This window comes from Podarcis erhardii, assembly GCF_964252035.2.
Source record: "Podarcis erhardii genome assembly, chromosome: 2".
NCBI classification, from domain to species: Eukaryota; Metazoa; Chordata; class Lepidosauria; order Squamata; family Lacertidae; genus Podarcis; species Podarcis erhardii.
In genome coordinates, this window is record NC_138498.1 from 61470596 (window position 1) to 61495463 (window position 24868).

Genomic DNA, 24868 nt, shown 5'->3' on the forward strand with positions numbered 1-24868 from the left:
TAAGATGAGTTGGAAAGGGAACGTTTTGTATTTGTGCTCAGTAGGATATGTGTAAATAGCAAAGTCAATTATATTAGGATCTCACCGGCTCGGTTTGTTTTGGGGTCTGGGGGACACCTTGCAAGCTTTATAGCAGGGGTGGGGAGGAAGAGTAGGTGTTTTAGGGTGGTGGTGTAGTATTAAAGTGTTCAGCCTTCTTCGCCATGCCGACTTGAAGGTGATTTTGTCTTGCATTCCTGAAATGTGAAAAGAGGAAGAAGTAGGAGACTTGTTGCTTTCTTTTTCATAATTATTTACTTAGGGTTGCATCTTCTTTTAAATATCGAAAGGAAAAGGCTTTATACAGCGCACCCACCTCCCCTTAATAATTTGATCTCACTGGGGAATGTATGACCTCATGGAACCTTCTTTAAGTTCTCCTGTGAAAGGAAGACAATGTACTGTATTTACACACACACAAATATATATAGCAAAACAGCTGATCTGGGACTCTGCAGGGGGAAGCAGCTGCTGTGCTGGTAGTTTTTGAGTTGGAAAAATAGCTGATGGAGAAAGGGTTAAGTAGCTCTTCCCCCCCTACTCCTATTCAACCTTCCTCCTAGAGGTCTTTTCACTTTTTAAAAAACCCAGTGGCATGCATGAGATTTGGGGAGCTTGCAGACAGGTGCTTGTGGGATGGGTGCTCTTGATGTATGCATTTTTTGCGGTTTCCACACAACATGGTTGATATAAGAATGGCAGCTTGTATGCTTCCCCCAACCTCATCAGGGTTTACCCTTTCTGGGTTTAAAATATATCTATATTGTATATCTAATTAAGTTTTCTAAAAATTTGCCAACTACTCAATACAAATCCCTGTCTGGAAGCACCTAAGGGGTTTGCTATACAGTAACACATTAATTGTTGGTTGTATTGATTTAAGTATTCCCCATAAGCAACTTCCTGAATTTTTGCTCAGTTTAAAAAAATAAAACTTCCTCTTTATCTATAGCTTACAGTTTGCATATGAAGAGTCATGTTAATAGGCATTGTTGCTAACTAAATCTGTAAATTCTTGCTTCTTGTAAAATCCATATGAGTATGTGCCTGAGGGTGGCTATGACTGCTAGTTCGGACAGAAAATGAATTGGGTGAACATAATCTCCTGTATAAGGTTTATCTTTTGTGGGTTGCAAAAAGTTGTGGTTAATTAGGTAATTGTAATCTATAAATCTTACATAATTAAAGTTGTTTCTGCATATTTGCTGCTCACTGATTTTGGTAGTTCTCTATAAATTGTTGATGAAACTGGACTCTAAATCTGAAAGTGAGGTCTAAACTTTTAATTTCCCAGATGACCCATTAGCTTCCAAGGAACTACTTGGAATGACTACTTGGCTTTAATAATAATAATAATAATAATTATTATTAATTTATACCCCACCCATCCGGCTGGGTTTTCCCAGCCACTCTGGGTGGCTAAATTTATTTAGTTGTGCATATAAATTTCTGTAGGTTTAGCGCAGGGGTCTGCAACCCGCGGCTCTGGAGCCGCATGTGGCTCTTTTACACCTTTGCCGTGGCTCCGGGGCGGATACTAGCGAGGGGAGGAGGCGCATTGTGCGCCCCGACACTCCCCACTGTGGCGGGCGCTGTACTGGCTGTGACGTCGCATGGGGGCGGTGCGTGCGTTAGTCACGCACCGTCCCAACGTCACCTTCCTGCCCGCTGTCAGATCGCGGCTCCGGAGATATATTTGTTTTAAATGTCGCAATGGTTTTGCGGCTCCCAGGTTTTTTTCCCTTCGGAAACGGGTCCAAGTGGCTCTTTTTGTCTTAAAGGTTGGGTTTAGCACAAGCCAGAAAAAGGCAAGCTCACTCACCCAATTAATTTCAATGGGACATCAACACACATTTTCTGGTTAGAACTTGTATCTATAGTTGTAAAATTACAGCAAAAAGAAATCTTGGTTGTTGAGAAGGCTAACAGTATGTTAGTGAGGAGCCACGTTATGTTAACCCTAATATACTAGTATATTCTGTAACTTTTTAAAAATTGAATTCAAGTCAATTTATGTGAGATGCATTAAAGCAGCTTTAGTGTTCTCGGCTTTGAAAAAAATAATTTTTTTCTGATCTGCTTATGCTTTCTTCTGACACACAGCAGCTAGAAGCATCCCTTTTAATGACGACAAGATTGGTGCTTGTTCATTGTACATACCTTTTACTTTCACACAAGTTGTGAAGCCTCCATGGAAAATAAGTGTTAACATTCTATAATCATAGGTCATTTATGGAACCAAAGTTTTGCTTTGTTTTTGGGGTCTCCAGTAGTTGACCGCTACATTGTATGCTGAGCACTGTGATCATTTATTTAATGGGCTAGTATCTTTTAGTGGTAGCTAAAGGGGTAATCCAAGAAAAGTAACTCATTGAGTTTCATTGATTTCAGTGGGTGAGAGGTTTTAGGATGTTTGTAATCAACATGTAAATTAATACAGTATGTAGTAATACTGTATATTAAAGCAAGTGTATTCACTGTTGTATTTTGGAGAGCTGAACTTTCAAAAGCATGTAAAGCGGAAAACTTTTAATAAAGAATTAGCAGGGGGAAAAGAGGTTAGACAGGTATACCTCCAGGATACTTTAGGTACAAGACGTTATGTTTTGTCAGGGTTGGGCAACCATTGGAACCTTCCAGTCTGATAAGTCTACATGAGCTTTTGCTAGTCATTGTGGCATGCCATTTATTTTTTATTTGTATTGTTTTCCTAAAGGAATTGCCATCTTCAAGACAGCCACACTCTGCTGAGGCAGGGATTCTGTTCCACCCAGGAACCTAGCCAAGAAAGGCCACAAAATTTATCAGCTTATTCTTTCCAGCCACCAACCCAAAGCCCTTTTTTCACCTTCTAAAACACAGGACAATTGTGAAATCTTCCCCATGAGTGTCAGTAACCTCCCATCCGTGTCCTCTATGTATCAACCAAGCATGTTTAACTATGAGCGTCCAAAACATTTTATCCAGTCTCAAAATACATATCAAGGGAAACCACAGCCTCCAGGACCAGAAACCTCTACTACGCTTCCAAGCAGGCAAACCAAACAGTCTTCCATTCTAATCCAGCCTTGTAATCCTAATGAGAAGAAGTTTTCTTCCTCTTCATCGCTGAGCTCGCCAATCTCACTCTCCTCACCTTCATATAGTGCTTCATTTCCCGTAACACCTGCATCTGCACAGTCTCCTGCTAGCTCCTCATCTGGGCAGAGGATTTCATCCATGCATAACCAGTCCCCTGCGGCATTCCTTTGCTCCGTGTTGCCCTCCCACTTTGATTATAATAGCCAAGGTCCTTCCTCAGTGGAGTCAAAGTAAGTATGTTCTTTCCCTTTGAAGTATGTGTATGTATGGCTCTTGAAAACCCTTGGCCTGTTTCATCCTGTGCTCCCATGTGCTGTACTCAGTTTCAAGTGTTGACTCTGGAGACAGGCGGGGAAACCAGGAATGGCAACCTTGAGAAGTGCCCTTCATTTTGCAAAGTCTGCTTTTGCTTTTCTAAATGCCAAGGGATGGGAGGTATGAGGTATGAGACATGAGACATGAGACTTCCCAAAGCTTAGTATAAGAGAAGGCAGAACATGGTTGAAAAATAAAAGTAGTTGCAGAATGTCCCATTCTGTTTTTTAGTTGGATACTTAAACCAGGCCCCAAATGCATGATTATATCCGTGCTCTTCACCTCAGTCTCCCCACCCTGGCCTTCTGGTTGGCGTATGACAAAAGCCATGTCTGTTAAGGGATCCTTTTTAAAGACAGGATAAATTATCTTAAGCCAGATACGTATCCCTTACATTTTCCCAGGTTTTAAACATGAATTGTGGCTCTGTCTTGTTGTGAAAATAGGTGGGGGGACTGCTTGACTGATTTATGTGTTGATTGGCTTTAGTAGGGCAACCCCCACCAAGCAAATTTGCTACAATCCTAAGCAGACCCAAGTCCAGTTGAACTCAAGAGTTACTTCTGGGTAAAACATGCTTAGGACTGTACTGTTAAATCATAACCAAAGTTAGTCTTTCACTGTGTTTTGGTTTCACCAGAAGCAGCTTAGTCATCCTGGCCACATGACCCGGAAGCTGTACGCCGGCTCCCTGGGCCAGTAAAGTGAGATAAGCGCCGCATCCCCAGAGTTGTTCGCGACTGGACTTAACTGTTAGGGGTCATTTACCTTTACCTTTTTTTTTACTCCCCACTGAGGATGTCTTGAATTTCCGCCCTAGCGATAATTCCTCATAGAGTAGGAATTATTAAGGCAAGCAAATTACACAAAACAAGTGGAATTATTCCCTGCATACAATCTATCCCTCAGTGGAAATATTTCCTGTTCTCCAGTATATTACGGTTTTGATAATGTATATTTAGAGCAGAAAAATATATAACGGAGAAAAAATATTGTGGGAAATTGAAGAGTGAAAACTCTCCCCCGCTACCCTTAAATTCTTTGAAATGTTTTATTGACAGTCAGCTTTCTTGAAAAACAAGCTTCATACCAATTAGGATAAGTGTTTTGTTCCCAGAATAAAGGACAACTCTTGGTAGTGCCCAGACAGAACGCAATGTTCCACCTTCCTTGTCTCTCCAAACAACCCTTTCTTGCTGTGCTTTGAAAAGCTGTGGCATTCATATTCTGCATAATATCTGAAGGGCACAAAGGAGCGTCAATGGCAGGAGTGTTTCCTAATCATAATAGGGCTGAAATGCAGGTGCTACAAAGGCAAGAATTTGTCTGTAAGGGTTACACATTCCTGCATTAGCCAGCATAATACATGATACGTATAAAATACTTTGCATTCCTTTAATGCTTTTCATTGTAAAATTGCTAAACATTTTGCCATTATTTACGTTCTCAGAGGTGGATAATCCTCCAAGACTAGGACTGCAACCCTAAGTATGCATACCTGGAATCAAGTTCTATTGCAATCAGTATGACGGAATTGCAAGTAAATGTGTACAGGAGTTGAGTGTGAGACAACAGACAGAAGACCCAGTCGTGGAGTGTTTGGGGAAGTAGCATGCAAATATAGTAGAATCAGGATTCCTGGTGTTGGTGAATCCTGCTATGAAATTATTAGGAGTGAATTGCCAAGAAGTTCTGAACTAAAAATGCCAAAAATTCAGGGCTCACAGATTGAGAGCTAATCCTGAGTCTTCCTTCATAAAATAAAAATATACTCTTGCAATTATCTGTTCAGAGACAGATTCCTTATGTCTCAGTCTTAAAAATAAATCAAAAGTTCAATTTTGGCCATACCGGATGTCTTGTTGGCACATGACTTAGCTCTCTTTTCTATAAAAAATAGTCCTAGGTTGCAGAAAATGAAATGACACAAGTAAGCTACTGGCAGTACAGTGGTACCTCGGGTTACGAACTTAATTTGTTCCGGAGGTCTGTTCTTAACCTGAGGTACTAATTTAGCTAATGGGGCCTCCCACTGCGCTGCCGGTGCCCGAGGTACTACTTCCGGGTTAGTGGAGTTCATAACCTGAAGTGTTTGTAACCCGAAGCATTTGTAACCCAAGGTACCACTGTACTCAATGTATGTACCTATTGAGGCAACATTCAGTATATGTACCTATTAGTATTAAGTAGCTTGGAGAATGCCCAGAAAATAAGGGGCGGACCAATAGCTTGTGCCTTCTTCCAAACATTAATTATAATATGGGGTCAAATATGTGGCAGGTGCCATTGCCACCCAGTAAACTGCATAAGCCTTATTCACATCTTACTTTCATGTAGCATGTTACTGTGATTACTTTAGAACTGGGTCTAAAGTGCCACTTGCTTGGATCACACATACCTGCTACACGTGAGCAGGAACATGTGTGTTTGGCTTTCATCTCAGACAACCATGAGCAGCACGTGGTTGTTTGAGGAAGGAGACACCACATCAGAAGTGTGGCTAGAAGCACAGCCCCACTTGAAAGTAGTTGCAGTAATATCCTGTGCATGAGTAACATGTGACTATGGCTACCAGTGTGTCTACATATGGTGTTGGTGTTGTCTTCTGGCACAACAACTGAGTAGCAAGACAAACTTCTAATGGAGCTGCCTTCAGTAGTATGTCTTGTATCCAGCTCTAAATAGCTACCAATTTCACCTTTCCCCTTAAATTAGCAGTTATTCGAAGCCTATGTACAAGAAGCAAACCAGCAGCACCAAACCAGTGCAGAAGACATCTGACAGAGAGATACAAGGAACGAAAGACGCCCTCATTCAAGACTTGGAAAGGAAACTACGATGTAAAGACAGCCTTCTCCATAACGGGAACCAAGTAAGAGATGTATATTATCTGGCAGAGGGGAGCTTGCAAGTTAAGTGACTGAGTTGGACGGCTCTGAGCTTAGTTAGTGCAGTTTGTGCATCTTAAGCCAGGCATAGCCAATGTGGGGCCCTCTCTCTTAACTCCTATCAGTCCAAGCCAGTATGGTTCATGTTTTACTAAAACATGAGGGCACGATGTTGTCTCCGCTGCATTAAACCAATTTAATTAGCTATAGCCCATCTCTAATACTTATTTGATGTGTGATCAAATATTTATTTCATGAATTTTATATATTAAAAACATTTTAAAAATCAGCAATAAACTAAAAACGGATTACAACACACATCAGTATACTACATGTCTGGGGAGGCTTGTCTAATAAATATGATTTTAGCAAGTGCTAAAAGAGCATGTTGAAGACGCCTGCCTGATGTCCGTAGGCAGGAAGTTCCAAGTGTAGGTGATGCCACACTAAAAGATTGATTTCTTACAAATGCAGACTCGAGATTATGTGACACCTATAACACCTGCAATGTATGTTGAAACTGCCATTCAAACTGTGTCAATTGAGAAAGACATTCTCTGGATTAATTTAGGAGTACTTTTAATATCAAAGGCAATCATTTCAGAATTGGGAATGATTTCACTGAAGTGCTGTCCTCCAGAGCTATTGAGCTCTGGCAACAGAGTGGCTTCTTAGAGATAAATTGGCCCTTGAGTCACCAGTGCTTAATTTCTGATCAAGTGCCATTCGTGGATGTAATCCTGTAATTTACAGTTGATGCCAAAGCCATAACCTGATCAAAGTCAAAGCTAAAATCCTATGGCAAGGATGGTGAGAGAGATTAGTTTAACCACCAGGATCTCAACCGTGTATGTCAGACTATGTTGTAGCAGACAGTTAACTACTAGGGTCCCGCTGAAAATGTCACTTCTGTGTTGAGTTTTCCCCTGATGTCAACATCAGCTTACCCTGTATATGTCATTAATATATGTTTTTCCATAGCAGTCATCTAGGAGAAGGTGAGGGTAGCAAGCACATTATGATTTTGAGTAGATTGAACTGGATTGACACTGGGTACATTGAATTAGACATTGAAAGAGGAGAAGAAGGAACTCCACACAAGGCTGTTACTTGCCACAGTAACCCCATGATTTTACCCTGCTTACACCTATTTAAAAGAAGTGGTGTTGCACTTCATGCATCTTGTCCCAAAAGACAATGGATTTGAGATCTGAACCTTCGCACCCATTGAGCTTGCCCAGAACACTTGTAGTACACTAACTTATTATTGCTCTTGCTTTATGTATTGGCCCAGGCTGAATCTATCTCAAATGAGTTAAAGCTTCTATTTAACTTCCCAGATCATGTATTTTATAGTTTATTCATTCATCAGGTAGCTTGAATTGTGTAACAACCATTAATAATTTGCAAGTACTCTCAAGCAGTGTGTGTGTGTGTGTGTGTGTGTGTGTGTGTGTGTGGATATCTGCCTGGATCAGCTGTATGTTTAGTAATAAAGGTAAAGTCCAGTCAGAGTAAATTGGGGTGTGGCACTCATCTCGCTTCAGGCCGAGGGAGCCGGTATTTGTCCATAGATAGCTTTCCAGGTCATGTGGCCAGCATGACTAAACTATTTCTGGTGCAAAGGGACACCATGATGGAAGCCAGAGCGCACGGAAACGCCGTTTACCTTCCCACCGCAGCTGTACCTATTTATCTACTTGCACTTGTGTGCTTTCAAACTGCTAGGTTGGCAGGAGCTGGGACAGAGCAACGGGAGCTCACCCCGTCGCAGGGATTCGAACTGCCAACCTTCCGATCAGCAAGCCCAAGAGGCTCAGTGGTTTAGACCACAGCGCCACCCACATACCTGTTTTGTAATAAGTCCTCCCTTGGCCTAAGCCCTGAGAGACATGCATGTGGAATGGAATCCAGAGCTAGTTTTATTCTTGTTAATGTGTCCCTTCCTTGGTTCTCCTGACTGCAGTAAAGAGATCCCCTGAGTAAATCAAGTATTGGAATACTTTAAGGCATTCATGGGCTTGTCTTGCAGTTATCTCTTCATGTAGTTAGCTTTGTTATGCTGAATAGGAATTAGAAGTTCAAACAGCATTAAACAGCCTTTTCTAACTAACCTTTTCTTTTGCTCTGTGTTTAGCGTTTAAGCTACGAGGAGAGAATGGCTCGCAGGTTACTTGGACCAGAAAATGCTGCATCTGTGTTTGAACCACAGAGTGAAGAAAACGTACAGGATGCACAAGTAAGGTTATATATATATATATATATATATATATATATATATATATATATATATTTTCACAGTCCAGAACATAAATTGGGATTTCCAAAAATAAAATAAGACTGGGGGTTGGTAACTGATAATAGTAATATTTGTTCCTGCTGTCATCCATACAACCTAGCAGAATTTTTTTCTGAACAACATTCAAGGGATGGATATTAGGATTCTTCATTTGAGGAATAAAGATACATTACGCTGCCCAAGACAAGACATGGATTAGGTAACACTTGTGTCCTCCCTCCATAGTTTCCCATGTTACCATGGTAACATAAGGATAAGACCACTTCACAAATGGCTCGTCATGGGTCACTGCAATATGCATAATAAATACATATTCATAATAATAAAGACATATGCAGGTTAAATGTAGGAAAGGAGGAGTACTTGTAGCCATCTGTGGGTTCCCATGCTGTCATGACCCGCACCATGAGATGATTACTTCAGCTGACACGTATAGTTGGCTTGTATAATGGCTAGCACATCTACCTTGCTTCTAGAATTTGCACCGGATAGTGATTCCTTACTGCATAGAAAATGCTAAATGGTCACCTGGAAGATCCAACAAAGCTGTCAGACCTCTTTGTCTTCACCTTGAGGTGATTTCTCTCCCACACCGAATTATTGTGACTCAAATATAATTATAAAATAAATCCCAATAGTACAGCAAAATTTTGATCCAGTTCACTGTGGCAGATGCTCATAGTGTATTGCTGCTCAGATGTGGCCACAGTGGCTTTCCATAGCCAACAGGACACAGGAAGAAGTGGAGTGATGGGAAGAGAGCACACAGAGCCAAGGAACAGATAGGTAGCCGTGTTGGTATGGCAGAGCCAAGGAAGTTGTAGGTGTGATGCAGAATACAGCATGCAGAAGGATGATGGTGAGCAGAATGGGCTGCACTGTATCACTGAGCATCCTAAGTGCAGATGCTTCTCTTTTTCAATGGAACAATTGAGCCGGGAAATGCACTTCCCCTCTGCTGTTGGAACAATGGGATCTGACTGAGGCCCCATATACACTACCCATTTAAAGCAATATTGTGCCACTTTAAATAATTTTGTCGTTCCCAAAAGAATCCTGGAAAGAGTGGTTTGTTAAGAGCGTCAAGAGTTGCTGGGTGACCCCTATTCCCCTCACTGAGCTACAGTCTTCAAATTAATTTAACAGTCAGTGCCTCTTCTCAGGGAACTTGGGGAATTGAAGCTCTGTGAGGAGAAATAGAGGTCTCCTTTAATAGCTCTTAGGACCGTTAAAAAACTACACTTCCCAGGGTTCTTCAGCGGAAGCATGACTCTGTAAAGTGGTGTGATGCAGATGGGGCCTGAGACAAAGGCTGAACTTGGCCCCACATTACCAGTATTTGCTCCACTGATGTATAGAAAAGGTAGAAAAAATGGGGGAAATGATTGGGGGAACTATATCTGTGGACACAGTTAAATCCCAGGTCGAGAATTTATTTTCTAGTATGCTTTGTCCTAGCTACTGCTGTCAGTGGCCTCTTCAGCTACTCGATTTATGATTTATTGATGGTTGATTAGGATTTTAACTGGCCCAGCTTACTCCCAGTACTGGACAGAGTGGTATGGCAATTAAATGGGGAGAGGAGTGAGAGACAAGGCTTTTACTTAAGGTTTTGGTAGGGTAACAGTTTAAAACAATGGGAAGGGGTTGGGGGGAGGTAACCAAATTTTACATTTAAGTAGCTAAGATAAGATAAAATAGAGAAATGCATCCAGCTATATCTATATTAGATGTTTTCCTTACCAAGACAATACTTATCAATTTGCATCTCCAATTTCCATTTCAGGGTTTTGATTTTTTCCTTCCACTCCTTTCTGCTGCAGTATCCACCTGCTCCCTCACACTTTTGATTATTCCAACTCCCTTAAAAGTCTTTTCAGCCCTCTTCTATCTCCTTGCAGCTGTTCAACTCTTCAGGTTTTTAACTCTCTGTCTTCCCAACTTTCTGACTGATTACCCCCCTTGGAGTTTAATGGTGTTGAAAGGCTGTAGGAGAGTCTCTGTTACCACCACACTAGTCATAGTGTTATTGAACCTCAGTTATAATTGTTTGAAAATACTTATATCTCTCAAAAACTTCTATAAAGTCTCTTAACACTGGGCTCTGAAGACAAATTTGCAATGCCAAGTCATTACGTTTATGACAGGTACCCTATTTTGAACATAACTTATATAAAAGTTATCTCAAAGAAAAACTTTTAAACACAAGGAGGAGAGTTTTAGTTAAGTGTCTATTTCTTCTTTAATTGCTAGGTTGCTAGGGGAACCTTTAACCTACAGTATCCCATTGTACAAAATTCTCTGAGCAAAACATCCCCATTTACTTTTAACCTGCCTGTGAGCTTTTGACTTTCCTATGCACAAGAGAGTTTAAAGTGAAAAGGACCATTTTATAAACATCAGTACGAAATAGTTAAAAGTCCTACTTCTTCACAATGTAAAATATTGACAGATATTATCTTCTAAAAATGCTAGCCAATAGCTCATTGGTGTAGCAAAATAAAAATACCCATGTTAGATAGATCATGAGGTTACTCTGGTGTAAAGGTTCTCTTGACTGCTAAACCAGTGTTCCAAAATGCAACTATCAGATGTGAAGAACTTGACACAGTGTTAATATCGTACTGTGTTGGATCTACAAATACCTAGAACTGTTAGTGCTGCACTTCCTATAATTAACTGTCCTCATTGCTAAAATGGCAGGAATACCACTGTGCCTGAATTATACCTTGTATTGAATTCAATTACATCTGTTCTTTAAAATGCGAAGATGAGTTGTGTTAGTGAGGGAAAAATAAAATAAAATCCCAGTTGCTCTCATAAAGCCTGTGTGATTTGGTTCTAGTGCTGTGACCTAACAGGGAAAATATTTTCCAGCTTAAGATGTGCTGATTGCCATTGGTACCCTTTTATGAGTGTGCACAACAGTGTGCTCTTGCCAATACTTGACTCTATTCCTGGTCAGCTGAAGGACACTGTGTCCCTAGCTCTCATTTCAGATACTCCAGTGGGATAATAGTCCCCCCACCCCACCCCACAACAAAGGTGACATGTTTGCCAAAATAGTTTGGACCAATGGAAAGAATTGTGTCATTCCTCTTGCGCATGACTCTGGCTCACATTTGTGACTGCTGATTATGATGACTTTAGGGGATCAATTTCTTTTATAGTCTGCATTAGAAAGTGCTTGTGGTTTTAAATGAGCAGTTTGTTTCTCCAGAAAGATTTAAGCTGTAGGATGTTCAACTGAGAGTCCATCATATGTGTTCATGATTAAAGCAGTGATCATTACCTCTTCTGATTTTTGCAGCAGCAGAACTTGGAAAGCACACGACTGCACGTTCCTTCATCACAAGCAAGGTACTTATTATGTGCACATTAACCTGCAAGGTGTATGCTAATCACATGAGATCTGATCCAAACTGCATACACTGGTTGTGTGAACTGTTACCGATAGTAGCCCTAGAGCAAGAGTAGCCAGCATAGTGCCCTTTAGATGTTCTTGGACTACAGCTCCCATCAGACCTAGCTAGCATGGCCAATAAAAAGGGATGATGGGAGCTGTAGTTGAGCAACATCTGAAGAGCACCACATTGGCTACCTTTCCCCATGGTTTGAGAGCCTTGGGCAAGAGAGTCGTTTGGAGTCCCTTAAAGGTATGAAAGCAAGTCAGGCATCCACATCATCTGGTCCAGCTGCTTGCCACATGTGGAAGGTCTGAAGTGGGAAGCCTGCTCATAATCATATGAAGTTGAATGCCCAATGGGGAGAGAGTTTTTTAATCATACACTTCAGCGCATATGATTGATTCTAAGTTCGGGAAAACATGTATTATAAACAATGTAGCTCAGCCTTCCTGTAAGGGGAAACTGTGTAAGGCACAAGATACCACATTAAATACCATGAGGCCAAAGATGGGAGTCATCCTATGAAATATGCATGAGTTATTCTCTTCAACAGTCCTAGATAGTTTATTGCCATAATGAAACTGCAAAACTAGAAATATAATTTTGCCTCTTTGGAAACTATTCTCACTAGGCTATCGTGCAATGGAACTATTAGCACATACTTACTGTGGGTGTGTAGGGGGAGAAAGATTATTATAGGAATACTTTATTGCCTTGTTGATGTGCCCTTTTAGGAGCAGGCCATCTTCAAGAGGGGAGAGGAATGAGCAAGGGTCAATCCAGGAGAAATTTTTTCAACCACGTTTTGTACAAGTGCCTGAAGACATAACAGTTGAAGAAGGAAGATTTTGCAGGATTGATTTCAAGGTAATGTAAGATTTCAAGCCACTTTCAACACAGCTGTCCCTCCTAATAGATTTAAGCAGTGCTTTTTTCGGGGGGGGGGACACAGGGGTATGCATACCCCTAAACATTTAATGAATCCTTGTACTTTTGTCCATTTACTGTATTTTTTTTTCCCGATTTGAACTATAAAAAGGTGATTTTCTTGAGTCAAAATGAGAGTACCCCTAAACGTTTTTTTAGAAGGAAAAAAAAAACCACTGGATTTAAGAATTGCCTTATTGGACCAGACCATGGTCCATTTTGTTCAGTGTTCTGTTTCCAGCTATGGTCAGTCCCATGGTTCCTAGAAGCTCACAGGTGGGGCACAGAGGTAGTATCCTTCTGTTTTTGTTTTCCCCAAACCTCTGAAGCTTTGGAGGTATATTGCCTCTGATCATGGAAACAGGATTAAACCTACATCCTCCATGAATTCACCAAATCTCTCTGTAAAAGCCATCTAAGTTGCCGGCCCCCACTGCATCTTCTACTAACATATTCTGAAAGTCAATTATGAAATTCCAGTAAGAGGAATTTAGGGTATGATTGGAAACCTTCCTGGGCTGCCTGATCAGCCACTGCCACAAGGCAAGGCATTTTTAAAGAAACATATTAACACTGCAAAAATGTGGAGCAGTGTATTTTCTGCAAACCGAGTGCATACTGTAGTTTGGTTTGTGCTGTGCCTGGTAATCTTCACAGAAATGAGAGTCTAGGCACAATTTTGCTAGTGTTCTTATGACCTCCCCCCTGCACTGCCTATTTTGTGCTTGCATGTTGACAAAATCTGATAATGGGCAGAAAAGTCTGAAGTTTTGCAGGCCACTGAGCATTGCCCCAGTTATCCCTCGTGACCTAGTTTTGTGTCATACAATTTCTTTCACACAGTCAATTCACACCACTATGTGTTGTATGTATTTTTATAGCACAGACCCATTTTGTGAATAGAAATCACTCCTCGTCTTGTTTGTGTTATTTTGTTAAACTATGACATTTATATATAACAATACTAGACTCTTTTGTAGACCATGTGGTATGAACGTAGCTCTGTTTCTGCTTTACAGTCGCACCTTGGAAGTAAAATGGAATCCGTTCTGGAAGTCCGTTCAACTTCCAAAACGTTTGAAAACCAAATTGCGGCTTCTGATTCGCTGCAGGAAGCTCCTGCAACCGATCAGAAGCTGCAGAAGCCCCATCGGATGTTCAGGTTCCAAAAGAACGTTTGCAAACCGGAACAATCACTTCTGGGTTTGTGGCGTTCGGGAGCTGAAACGTCCAATTTCTAGGGCGTTTGACAACCAAGGTAGGACTGTATATGTTACAAAACTGCAACCCAGACTACACAAGTCAGTCACAATGTGTGCAGTGATTCTGCATATATAGAGTATCAAATGAACACTCATTGATGTTCCCATGCAGACTTGCCATTTGGCATGAATTACAGTACCACAATACCTTTATCTGACACTACCCCCTTAGTATCTATTGTCTTTCCCCTTGTAGGTCAGCGGCCTCCCAACTCCAGATGTGGCATGGTACCTAAATGGAAGATTAGTTCACCCAGATGACTTCCATAAAATGATCGTATCTGAGAAAGGCTTCCACTCATTCATTTTTGAAGTCGTCAGGGTCTATGATGCTGGAACATGGGAGTGTGTGGCTTTCAATCGTGCTGGAGAAGCTTCCTTTACAGTAAAGCTAGATGTCATTGGTATGAGAGAGCTTTGTCTATTTGGAAACAATTTTTTGTGTCTTTACTTCAGCTGGTGCATTCTGTTAAGAATATCCTTTCTTTTTGTGCTCTTTGATAATGGCTGTATCTAAAGAAATTTTCAGAATTTTAAATTATTGTGACATAAAGTCATACCTTGTGTGCATGACTTTCTAAAAATGAAATTTCTAAATGTTATCTACAGTGATGGGGTTTCTAATGCCACTGAAAGTGGGAATCCACTACTTAGTCTCAATATATGAGTTTGAGAGCTGTTCTTCTGCTCCTACTCTTTTGGGTATAACACCAAATGAAGTGTATAGCCGGCATGGATGCACAGCCATCGATACTGAAATAAATAGGAAGACTAGGTTCATAAGCAGGGCTTCTGGATACGAAGTGAGTTCAGAATGGAACCACTGATGCAAGCATGTGTGTCAAAGATTGCACTGTCCATGATATATCTTTCATTTGCAGCAAAAGAGGGAAACCCCAAGCAATTGAGGAGGGAAAGCTGGAAGCAAAGGGGTAGAAGAAACTGTTGAATATCCTAAATTTTAAAAATATTAAATGTCAAGTCCTTCAGCAAGGGATTTCAAAATGCAGACTCCTAAGTCCTTAATTCTGTTGTATCCACTTTCTTTCTACTTTTCTGTTAGCTTCTGTATTTTTGAAATGACCAGATGAAGGACCTGATAGATTGAAATATGCTGGATTATAAATACATTTGGGATATTAAAAATGGCTTTGTTTTTATTTGCCTTCACTTCTAGTCTGTCATGGCTGTAAGATGTCATCTTTTGTCTTTTTTTTATTTTTTAATCCAAACTTCTATCTAGCTCGAGAACATCGGAAAGCCCCAACATTCATCTTTAAACCTCAAAGCACAAGAGTTTATGAGGGGGATTCGGCCAGACTTGAATGCCAAGTGTCTGCTATCCCCCCCCCACAAATATACTGGAAGAGAAATAATGAAATGGTACAATTCAATACAGACAGAATCAGGTGGGTATCTGTATCATGATGGGCCTCTCAGCTGTTCAGGAGTCAAGTTGAATCAAATACTGTTGGTGGGTCTAGTTTAATGGTTTATAAACTGATATGTGGTGTTTTGGCTCCAAGCATTGGAAAAAAGGGAATTGCTGTGATTTTCAGCTTCATCACTCTTCTACAAAAAAAAAGTGTTGTTCAGAAGACTGTATTATAGTCTGCAGTGTGGGAGAGCATTTTTGCTTTAAGCAATCTTGAGCTAGATGTGGACTAGATGTTGAATGTGGAGAAGGGGCCCTCCAAAGTGACTGCATAATGGGAATTTGCAAAATATTAGAAACTGTTAGGACTTGAAAAGTGGGAGGGGATCTGCAAGATGAGGACTTGCTTACATGGCCTGATACTACATTCAGCTCAAGGGCACTGCTGGACAGTATCTATAGCGCCCCCTGGGTATGGTCTGAGGCTAAGTAGCCCTGCCCAGGATCTGGGTGGATGACCACTTGGAAAACACATTCATGCTGCTTTGAGTTCCATGATGGAAGAAAGGCAAAACATAAATATCAGCAAATTTATATATGCAGTTGAATATAGGTCTTTGTCTTAGAAATACCTGGCAATGCTTAACAAGAATGATTTTCATGAAGTATATTAGTCTTAAGGTAGGAGAGGGGACTGTAATCGTCATTTTTTTTGTCATTTTTCTCTTTTCCTAGTATGTTTCATGATACCTCTGGGAAGGTTTGCTTGCTGATCCACAATGTAAATAAGAAAGATGCTGGTTGGTACACAGTATCTGCTGTCAACGAGGCAGGAGTGGCAACATGCCATGCCAGGTTGGACGTGGCTAGTAAGTACTTCTTCATTTTTTCTTCTTCTACATATGTTAATGTTGATGCTATTCCCCCCCCCCCAAAAAAATAGGCCTGCACAGTTAGGTGAACTCAGGCCAATTGAAATGAGCATGTTTTAGTTAGGCCTAACTTTGCATACAGTTGGACTGAAGATGTGAAAGATGGAAGGTATTGATGCACCGAGTATATGAACATGTCTAATTGGCATGATTGCCTAAACTCCCTTTATGTGTCTTGCATGTAGCACAGATGATCATCCCTTTTGATGTAGCAAGCTGAAATGGGGCGACTTACTTGATTGGACTGTATCCCACTTTTCTCTCTCCCACTTTCTAAACAAACTAATCTGAATTATTTCTCTTTGCTTTCTAAAATCTATTTCAGCTCACACATACAAGCCAGTTCCAAACCCCAAACCACTGAAGGTTCGACCAACTTTTAGCAAATACTTGGCACTCAATGGTAAAGGTCTAGATGTGAAACAAGCTTTCTTCCCGGATGAAGGAGAGTTTCAGCGTATGGCAGCACAGTCTGGACTCTATGAGAGCGATGAACTTTAACTGGCAATGGGGAAGAAACTTTCACTCCTGCAACAGACGTTTATGAACAGCACATGCAATTAAGGGGGTTATTGCGCTGATAAGCAAACATACCTAATATATTTTTATTTATTATTTAACTCCTGCTCTTAGTTCTGCTGTTGTGATTATACTAAGTCTGATTTTTATAAATGTGTGTGACTGTAGCAAGAAGGAGATCCAAATGTTTGTATTTTTAATTTTAAAGGCCAAGAAACAAGGCCAGTGGATGATCATGAAAGTGTAGATGGTTTGAATGCATCTAGATTCAGTCACAATATTTTTATTTGTACTGCTTTGTTAATACCATGCCCCATAGTATTATAATTTTCTGCTGCCTGGCTATTAAACATAACTTGAGTGCTTTTAATGAAAGTTTTATGTCTGATGCAAATAAAATTTTAAATATAAGACTTGTCATGTGCTTTATCCTTATAAGTTTTGTGAGTTGTTGTTGTTTTATTATTATGTGAGCTTTGGGTATTCTCTGTTACAGAAATTCTCAACAAAATTGTCATAAACAGTACTTGACTAAAGAAAATTGTCATTAGTATTTGGGTTAAAGCCAGACAAAGAAGAGAGTATAAAAATAAATCTGAAGGAACTGCACAACTACCGTCAGGCCATAAACAGTACAGTATGTTGAATATTTATTTAATTTGTATTCTGCATTTCCAAAAGCGCCCAGGCTGGCAAATATCAAAATGTGAAACAGTGCAATTTAAAATAAAATAGAAAGAACATAAAAATAAAATATTTAAGATAAAGTAATACAGTATTTAAGATAAAATAATGATATAATAATATATTAAAAACATTAAAAAATTCAGCATTGCACATTCCATTTGCTCTTATGAACCAATATTTTGATGCTACATTTTGGGGTATGTTGGCTGGTTTCATTGGCCTGGTTTTGCTGCAGTGCCATGCGGGCTAAGTCATGGTTTGGCTTAGCATGGCCAAACCTGGGCTCATATTCTCCCTGGGGAAGAGCAAAGTTGCCATGGTCTCCTCTCTGGGTGCTCATGGATTTTAAGAATTAGTCCGCTGGATAGCAGAACTTCAGACATAAGGAAAGTAGACGATGGAAGAGTTTTCAACTCCCCCAGGGTGCTTTTTGAGAACCCCACTAGCTTCCCTTAAAAATGCTAAAATAGTTAACTAAAGTGCTGGATTCACTGTAATTAATGAGTTTTGACAGACTGAAGTAAAGTCAGCTTCCTGCAGATTGTGAAAGCAAAGTGTAGGTGATTTAAAACCCTTGCATTCAGGCTATAATAATTAATAACTTGCAAGACCTTGAATGTACTGTTGTATGACTCCTTCAGTCTCCAAGCTGTGGGGTTTCAGATGCTCATCCTTTTGGAAATGAGGCCCAGCAGAGACTGTGGTATCTTTATGACATTTGGTTTATTTACACAAAAACAACCTGAGCCTATGATGGAGGGGTTCACAGCACTCGAAGAGGGTCTTGCTTCTCCCATAGGTGCAGATTTGGATTCAAACAGACATCAAACATCCTGCACTTATCCTCTCTCCAGCTTGCTACCTTTACCAGACCTTTTCCCTCCAGCTCACGTCCAAGCCAACTCTACTTCAGACTCTGGCTTTGTCTTCTAACTAACTCCCAATTTGCCATTTGGCACAGAGCATCCTCTCTGGCATTCCTAATGGCTCATCAGCTTCCTTTTGTTCTGGCTTATATTTTAACATACTGGACCCAGGAATTTGGGGGAATTTGGTACCCACAAACTCATAATGCTACAAATACCATGAGCTTTCAGAACCTTTTTTATTTTATGGATTGTGTGACGTGGTTTGTAAGAAACACTTGAAGTAGCATCATTCTGGGTACTCCCTAGGCTGAGCTGCTCTTAAATCCCCCTTCCATGTGCTGAGTCATAGGTTCCTTGGAGTGGAATATCTCTAATATTTAACCATTAACATGAATAATAGGAATTTTTTTGTGAGATACACAGGCTGAGACTTTTAGGACTTTTCTCAAAGGCAACCATTTCATAATTGGGCCCTAGCAACATGGTTCTCGCAGCTCCGTTCCATCTCTGCCCTCCCTCCATTGGTCAGCAATCTGCCCATGGAGCATACCCATAGGCAGTGTTGGGGTTCTTTTTGCTCCATTTTGGTCTCCTTACTCCTTTTTCTGTAGGGGTGGAAGACACAGCAGCTGCACTGAATTCTTTAGTTGCTCCATTGATGTCCACAGACACATCTCTTCTGGGCCTGGAGGCAATGAAAACCATATTGTGTGAACCAAGAAGTGACATGCAGGAAATGAGATGCTTCTTTCTGCAGTTTTTATATACAGTATTTCTCTGTTCCCATCAAGAGTCTCTCAACATTCTATGCCACTGAATTAATGGGATGAGTTGGTTTGTTCCTGGTGGGGTGGAGGTAAGGAATCCACACAGGTTTTTTCTGCCAATTTTTTTGTACTTACCGGTATTTATACCTTGGGGTTAGTCTGTACCTGCCGTATTTCTTAGTATTCCGTGTATTGGGTGTGGTTTTGGCTGCATAAGCATGAGCACAGGAAGACTCAATATAGAATATAGATAAGAATTTATCATATATTGTATATTGCATGGCATACAACATAATCATAACACTATATAATCCATGAAAACACAAAGTACAATTCTAAAATTCTTTTGCAACCAATGCTTAAAGCAAAATAAGCCTGGCGAAAAGCATAAAAAGCTATACATTAAAACTAGCAACAATAAAGATCGGTGTTACACATTAAAAGCCCAACTATCTAACAATTTACATTATACTGTGTGTTTTTAGTTTTAAAAGTGTAAAGTGGGATTATACATCCAATAAATAATGTATGACAATTCAAAAATAGTGAAAAAGTTCATGCAGGTTCTGTGTGCACCTGTTTAGTATCAGGGTGCCTCATAGTCATTGTGTTTGTGAGTCTAACTAGAGCATATTTGAAGCACAGAAGCAATGTGCTGGAAAAAGTGGAGTGACAAAATGGATATGCTGTCCAGTGACTTTGTTCCACACAAATTCATATAGGCAAGAGAAATATGCTTTGGGTTTCTATAGGGCAGATTTCCACATTTTAAAAAGCTGTCATTGCAGATTGGGCCAACTAAACTCAGGAATCCAGGTGCATGAAGAAATATCTGACATGAAGTTGGAAACTAGTTTCAGACTTCAGGGGTATGCAAAACCCTGATGGAAAATGGCAATTGTAGTAGGATGCTGTGACTCAGATATTTATTTCTGATTTATGACTGCTCACAGGGATGCTTGGGACATTCCATCTGGAGATATTTTCAAACACCTAATCCTTTCCCACCTGATCTTACTTATTAACTTGCTCTATTAAAGTTATTTCTGTCTTCAGTAAGAAGTGGTTTCTGAATATTTAAAAACCCAAAATTACAGAGAGAAGACAGGAATCAGCAAGAAAGCAGATGATGCATATTATTATACTTTATAAAGATAATACTATAATATTTTAGAGTTCAATTAACCTCCCAATATTACTGGCAGAATGAAGCTCTTCCAAATTCAGAACTTTCCAGACAGGCTGATTAAACATAGTATGCCTTCAAATAATAGTTGCTGGGAATCACAAGTGTGGAATGTGTTGTTGCCTTCATGTCTTACTTTGGGACCTTCTCACAGAGATATTGTTGGCCACTATGAGAACAGGATGCTGGACAATGACAGGGTCTTCAACCCATAAGAAGATCCAGCTGACCTCTTTTTATACAGTATTATTAAAGCAGGCTGGGGCTTCTGTAATTTTATATTGAGAAGAGGGAGTTTTGGCAGGTGGAGCTGTTGGTTTTAGAGTGTGACCAGCTCCACTTTGTAAATCCACACAATTCCCAAGGCTGTAACCTTAATTTATGCCTTCTTCCTCGAAGGAGTCCCATTCAGCAACATGAGGCTGACTTCCGAGCACCTGATATGCATAAAGGTAGAAGGAGCCTCGCCACCTGTGCACTTGGCGAGCTATCCTAACTACAAAATGAAGTTTATACCGAATGTTATATTTGAGAGCCAATGCGGACCTGGGAAAAACCAGTGCTGAAATCCCCACTTGGGCATGAAGCTCACTGGGTGACCTTGAGCCAGTCACTAACCTACCTCACAGGGTTGTCGTGTGGATTAAATGGGGAGGGGGAGCAATCCCGCTCAGAAATATGCGTCATATTTTTCCATGGGCTTACTCTTACTCTCAGGTAAACCATACAGGGTGGCAGGCTTATTTCCCCACGGGAGTGATGGGTTAAGGGGCTAGCGTTAGTATGTATGCGTCCCCTGCTGTAATCCATCTTTGTGGGGCGGAACTTGTTGTGGGAGCCGGCCTGCCCGACGGGGCACCTTGGCGGGGTAAACCGAAGGCGCGTCCCGTGGGGCGAAGCAGCCTCTACCCCGGCGGCGGCCCGTTCGTTACTTCGAACCCGGCGCGGGGCGAGGGCGAGGCAAGCGCCCCGCGCAGGGAAGCGGCTCCTCTTCTCCCTCCCTAGAGTCGCCATGGCGGTGTCCACCCAGGACTCGTCCGTCCTAGAGCGGCGAAGCAGTTTCGGTGAGTAGTAATGGCTGCTGGGGCGGAAAGCGCAACTGTCGGGGAGAGGGCCGAACTAGGCCTATTATGGTCGCTGGCTCAGCGCCTTGGCTGGTGTCTCCCTACGTTGCCTCTAGTCAGGGCCACAGCCCGCCCAGTCTTTAGCTTCAGGGCGACAGTGCCATTCCCACTACTTCCTATTCCCTGCCGAATGATAATACAGTACTTATTCTTCTTATGATGGAAGGCTTGGAAGAGGGAGGAGGAGACGCCTCCCAAGCTCGGCCTGAGGACCTGGAGTACAAATAAAAATGAATCAGAAATGCCGCTGCTGTTCAAACGTAGATACCACTTCGACGACGCCAACCCCCCACCCCAAACTATTTCCCCCCAGTCCCATTGCTGGCAACGTGGCTTGACAAGGTGTCCGCATACCCTCCATCCCCACACAATCAAATTCGTACATTTTGTATGAGGAGCTTAAGGAAACAAGTACGTAGAGACTAGTTGGATTGCACCAAATGGCATTTGGTTCCTAGCAGGAATAGCCAGGCAGATGCTACTGCAATTCAGAAGCAGGGCATGCAGGCGCTCCTGTTTAACTCAGTGAGGCTTTCTCCTAGGAAACTGCAGCTAGGCTTGCCATGCATTTTAAAGTACATGATCCCCCTCAAATAATTCTGGGAACTGTAGTTTGTTAAGAGTGCTAGGCACTGCAGCTCTGCGCAAGGTAAAGTACAGTTTCTAGGATTCGGGGTGGGGGGTGTATTTTAAATGTATGGGACATAGATAGCCTTACTTGAATTCAGCGTTATCAGAAGCTAGTTGACACATTTAAGTTTACATCTGTCTTTTACCACAGTCTACAGATAATTGAATATTTATTTTTCTTGCAACGTAGAAGCGTGCTTTTGTTTGGTTAGGTTTGATCATTCATACCACAAACTTTTAATTAGTTTTTGACATTTTCTTTGTGTTCTTTCTGAAAACTTCATATTTTATAGGGAGTATTAAACCTCGACTGACTCATAGCAGAGAACTTGAAATGAGAACTACCTTTCAAGAGCTACTGATTTACATAATTTTCCTTACAGATCTATGTATATGTAAGTCCATGGGGAAAAGGGGATTGTTGACATGCAAATGCTGCTCTTCCCCTCCCCCCCCGAAAACATTTCATGAGGTGCAAATAATGAATTACTTGGTTTGCAATCCTATGCAACTTGAAAATGGTATAAATGTAGGGTGGGGTGGGGAACCTTAGGCCCGGGAGCTGAAGGGGCTCCTCAAAGCTTCTCTACCCAGCCCTGGGAACTCTGTCCAGACTACAGTCCTCACTGGATGAGTTTCACAACCTACTTGAACTGTTCTTGAACTGTGTCTTTTAAGTGTGATAATGCCTCTTGTTTGCCTAGGACAATGATGGAGCTGTGGATGTGAATGGTGGTGGTGTAGAAACCTTTATTGTGTAGCTGGAATTTAGCCTATTGTACAACATCACATCTGTTGCTCTGCCCCTATTTGTTTTTGGTCCAACCTAACACTGACATTTGACCCCTGGATGGTTGCCCATAGCCTAATTCATAAACATGCAAAATAACCCTCCTGTTGAGAGGATGCTAATCAAATTTGCAGATGATACCAAACTGGGAGGGGTAGCCAATCCTGCTGAGTACAGAACCAGGATTCAATATGAGCTTAAAAGATTGGAGAACAGGGCCAAAACTAACAAAATGAAGTTCACTAGAGACAAATGTAAGGTTCCACCTGTACACTTGGGCAGGAATAGCCAACTGCACAAATAGAAGATGGGGGACACCTGGCTTCCCAGTAGTACATGTGAAAAGGATACAGTGGTACCTCGGGTTACAGACGCTTCAGATTACATATGCTTCAGGTTACAGACTCCGCTAACCCAGAAATATTACCTCGGGTTAAGAACTTTGCTTCAGGATAAGAACAGAAATCATGCTCTGGCGGCACAGCAGGAAGCCCCATTAGCTAAAGTGGTGCTTCAGGTTAAGAACTGTTTCAGGTTAAGAACAGACCTCCAGAACGAATTAAGTTCTTAACCCGAGGTACCACTGTATAGAGATCTAGTAGACCAGAAGCTTAACATGACTCGATAGTGTGATACAGCAACAGAACATCGCTAGTGCTATTCTAGGCTGCATCAGCAGAAGTATAGTGTCCCTAACAAGGAAAAAAATAGTCCTGCTCTATTCTGCCTTTGTCAGACCATACCTGGAGTACAGTGGTACCTCGAGTTACAAACGCCTCAGGTTACAAACGCCTCAGGTTACAAATTCCGCTAACAAATTCCAAGGAAGAGTTACCTTGAGTTGAAAACTTTGCCCCAGGATGAGAATGGAAATCATGTGCCGGCGGCGCAGCAGCAGCAAGAGGCCCCATTAGTGAAAGGACGCCTCTAGTTAAGAACAGTTTTCAGGTTAAGAACGGACCTCCAGAACAAGTTAAGTTCATAACTAGAGGTACCACTGTACTGTGTCCAGTTCTGGGCACCACAATCTAAGATGGATATTGACAAGCTGGAGTATATGCAGAGGAGGGTCACCAAGATGATCAAGGGTCTGGAAACTAAGTCTTGTGAGGAACAGTTAAGGGAATTGGGTATGTTTAGCCTGGTAAAGAGGAGACTTAGAGGAGATATCTATCTTCAAGTATCTAAAGGGTGTCACATGGAGGATGGAGCAGGCTTGTTTTCTCCTGCTCCAGAGACTAGGACCCGAACCAAGGGATTGAAGTTACAAGAGGAGATTCCAACTAAACACCAGGAATAACTTCCTGATAGTAAGAGCTGTTCAACTGTGGAACAGACTCCCTTGGAAGGCGGTGGACTCTCCTTCCCTGGAGTTTTTTAAGCAGAGCTAGGATAACCATCTATCATGTATGATCTAGTTGAGATTCCTGCATTGTAGGGGGTTGGACTAGATGACCCTCGGGGTCCCTTTGAACTCTACAATTCATGATTCTCTGTAGAACACTGCATTGCAAGAGCTGCATATTTTCCATATACTGTATTTTTCCGTGTATTAGATGAGGTTTTTTAAACTCAAAAATTATGTAAAAAAACTGAGGCTGGCCTATACACGGATAGTGGCATGGGGGGGGGGAGCTGCACACTGCCAGCCAGCTGGTTGGGGGGGGGTGCAACTCTCCTTCATGCGCTGTGGGAGGAGAGCATTTCCTGCAGCAGCGTGGAAGGGAAGCTGTGCACCTGCCAGCCATCTGGTTGGTGGACACACAGCTCT

At 41.4% G+C, this 24868-nt stretch overlaps 2 protein-coding genes and 1 long non-coding RNA gene across 30 annotated transcripts in view; 2 read left to right on the top strand and 1 right to left on the bottom strand.

Annotated features, from left to right (window-relative positions):
• MYOT (myotilin) overlaps window positions 1-17455 on the top strand; it is a 56790-nt gene extending 39335 nt beyond the window's left edge. For 16 of the 25 annotated variants that reach the window (XM_081850348.1, XM_081850328.1, XM_081850347.1 and 13 more), the window contains 9 exons: window positions 3186-3350; window positions 6151-6307; window positions 8461-8562; window positions 11933-11982; window positions 12764-12896; window positions 14415-14622; window positions 15462-15627; window positions 16329-16462; window positions 16851-17455. In XM_081850348.1, coding sequence (XP_081706474.1) covers window positions 3186-3350; window positions 6151-6307; window positions 8461-8562; window positions 11933-11982; window positions 12764-12896; window positions 14415-14622; window positions 15462-15627; window positions 16329-16462; window positions 16851-17026 — 1291 coding nt within the window. In that variant the 3' untranslated portion in view covers window positions 17027-17455. Of the gene's footprint in view, window positions 1-2755; window positions 3351-6150; window positions 6308-8460; window positions 8563-11932; window positions 11983-12763; window positions 12897-14414; window positions 14623-15461; window positions 15628-16328; window positions 16463-16850 lie in introns of all 25 variants that reach the window. The other 9 variants (XM_081850351.1, XM_081850333.1, XM_081850344.1 and 6 more) reach the window with 6 other exon arrangements.
• A 217-nt stretch (window positions 17456-17672) lies between these two features.
• LOC309335396 lies at window positions 17673-21298 on the bottom strand. Its single transcript, XR_014153469.1, has 2 exons — window positions 21176-21298; window positions 17673-19285 (listed from the first exon to the last, which is right to left on the bottom strand). It is a non-coding gene; the product is annotated as an uncharacterized lncRNA (long non-coding RNA).
• Window positions 21299-21490: 192 nt separating this feature from the next.
• The window catches only part of PKD2L2 (polycystin 2 like 2, transient receptor potential cation channel), a 34368-nt gene continuing 30990 nt past the window's right edge, over window positions 21491-24868 (top strand). For 2 of the 4 annotated variants that reach the window (XR_014153460.1, XM_081850369.1), the window contains exons 1-2: window positions 21491-21617; window positions 22601-22702. Coding sequence is in view for 3 of the 4 variants with exons in the window: in XM_081850369.1 (XP_081706495.1) it covers window positions 21566-21617; window positions 22601-22702 (154 nt within the window). In the remaining variant the exon portion in view is untranslated. Of the gene's footprint in view, window positions 21618-22068; window positions 22089-22600; window positions 22703-24868 lie in introns of those variants that run through there. The other 2 variants (XM_081850370.1, XM_081850371.1) reach the window with 2 other exon arrangements.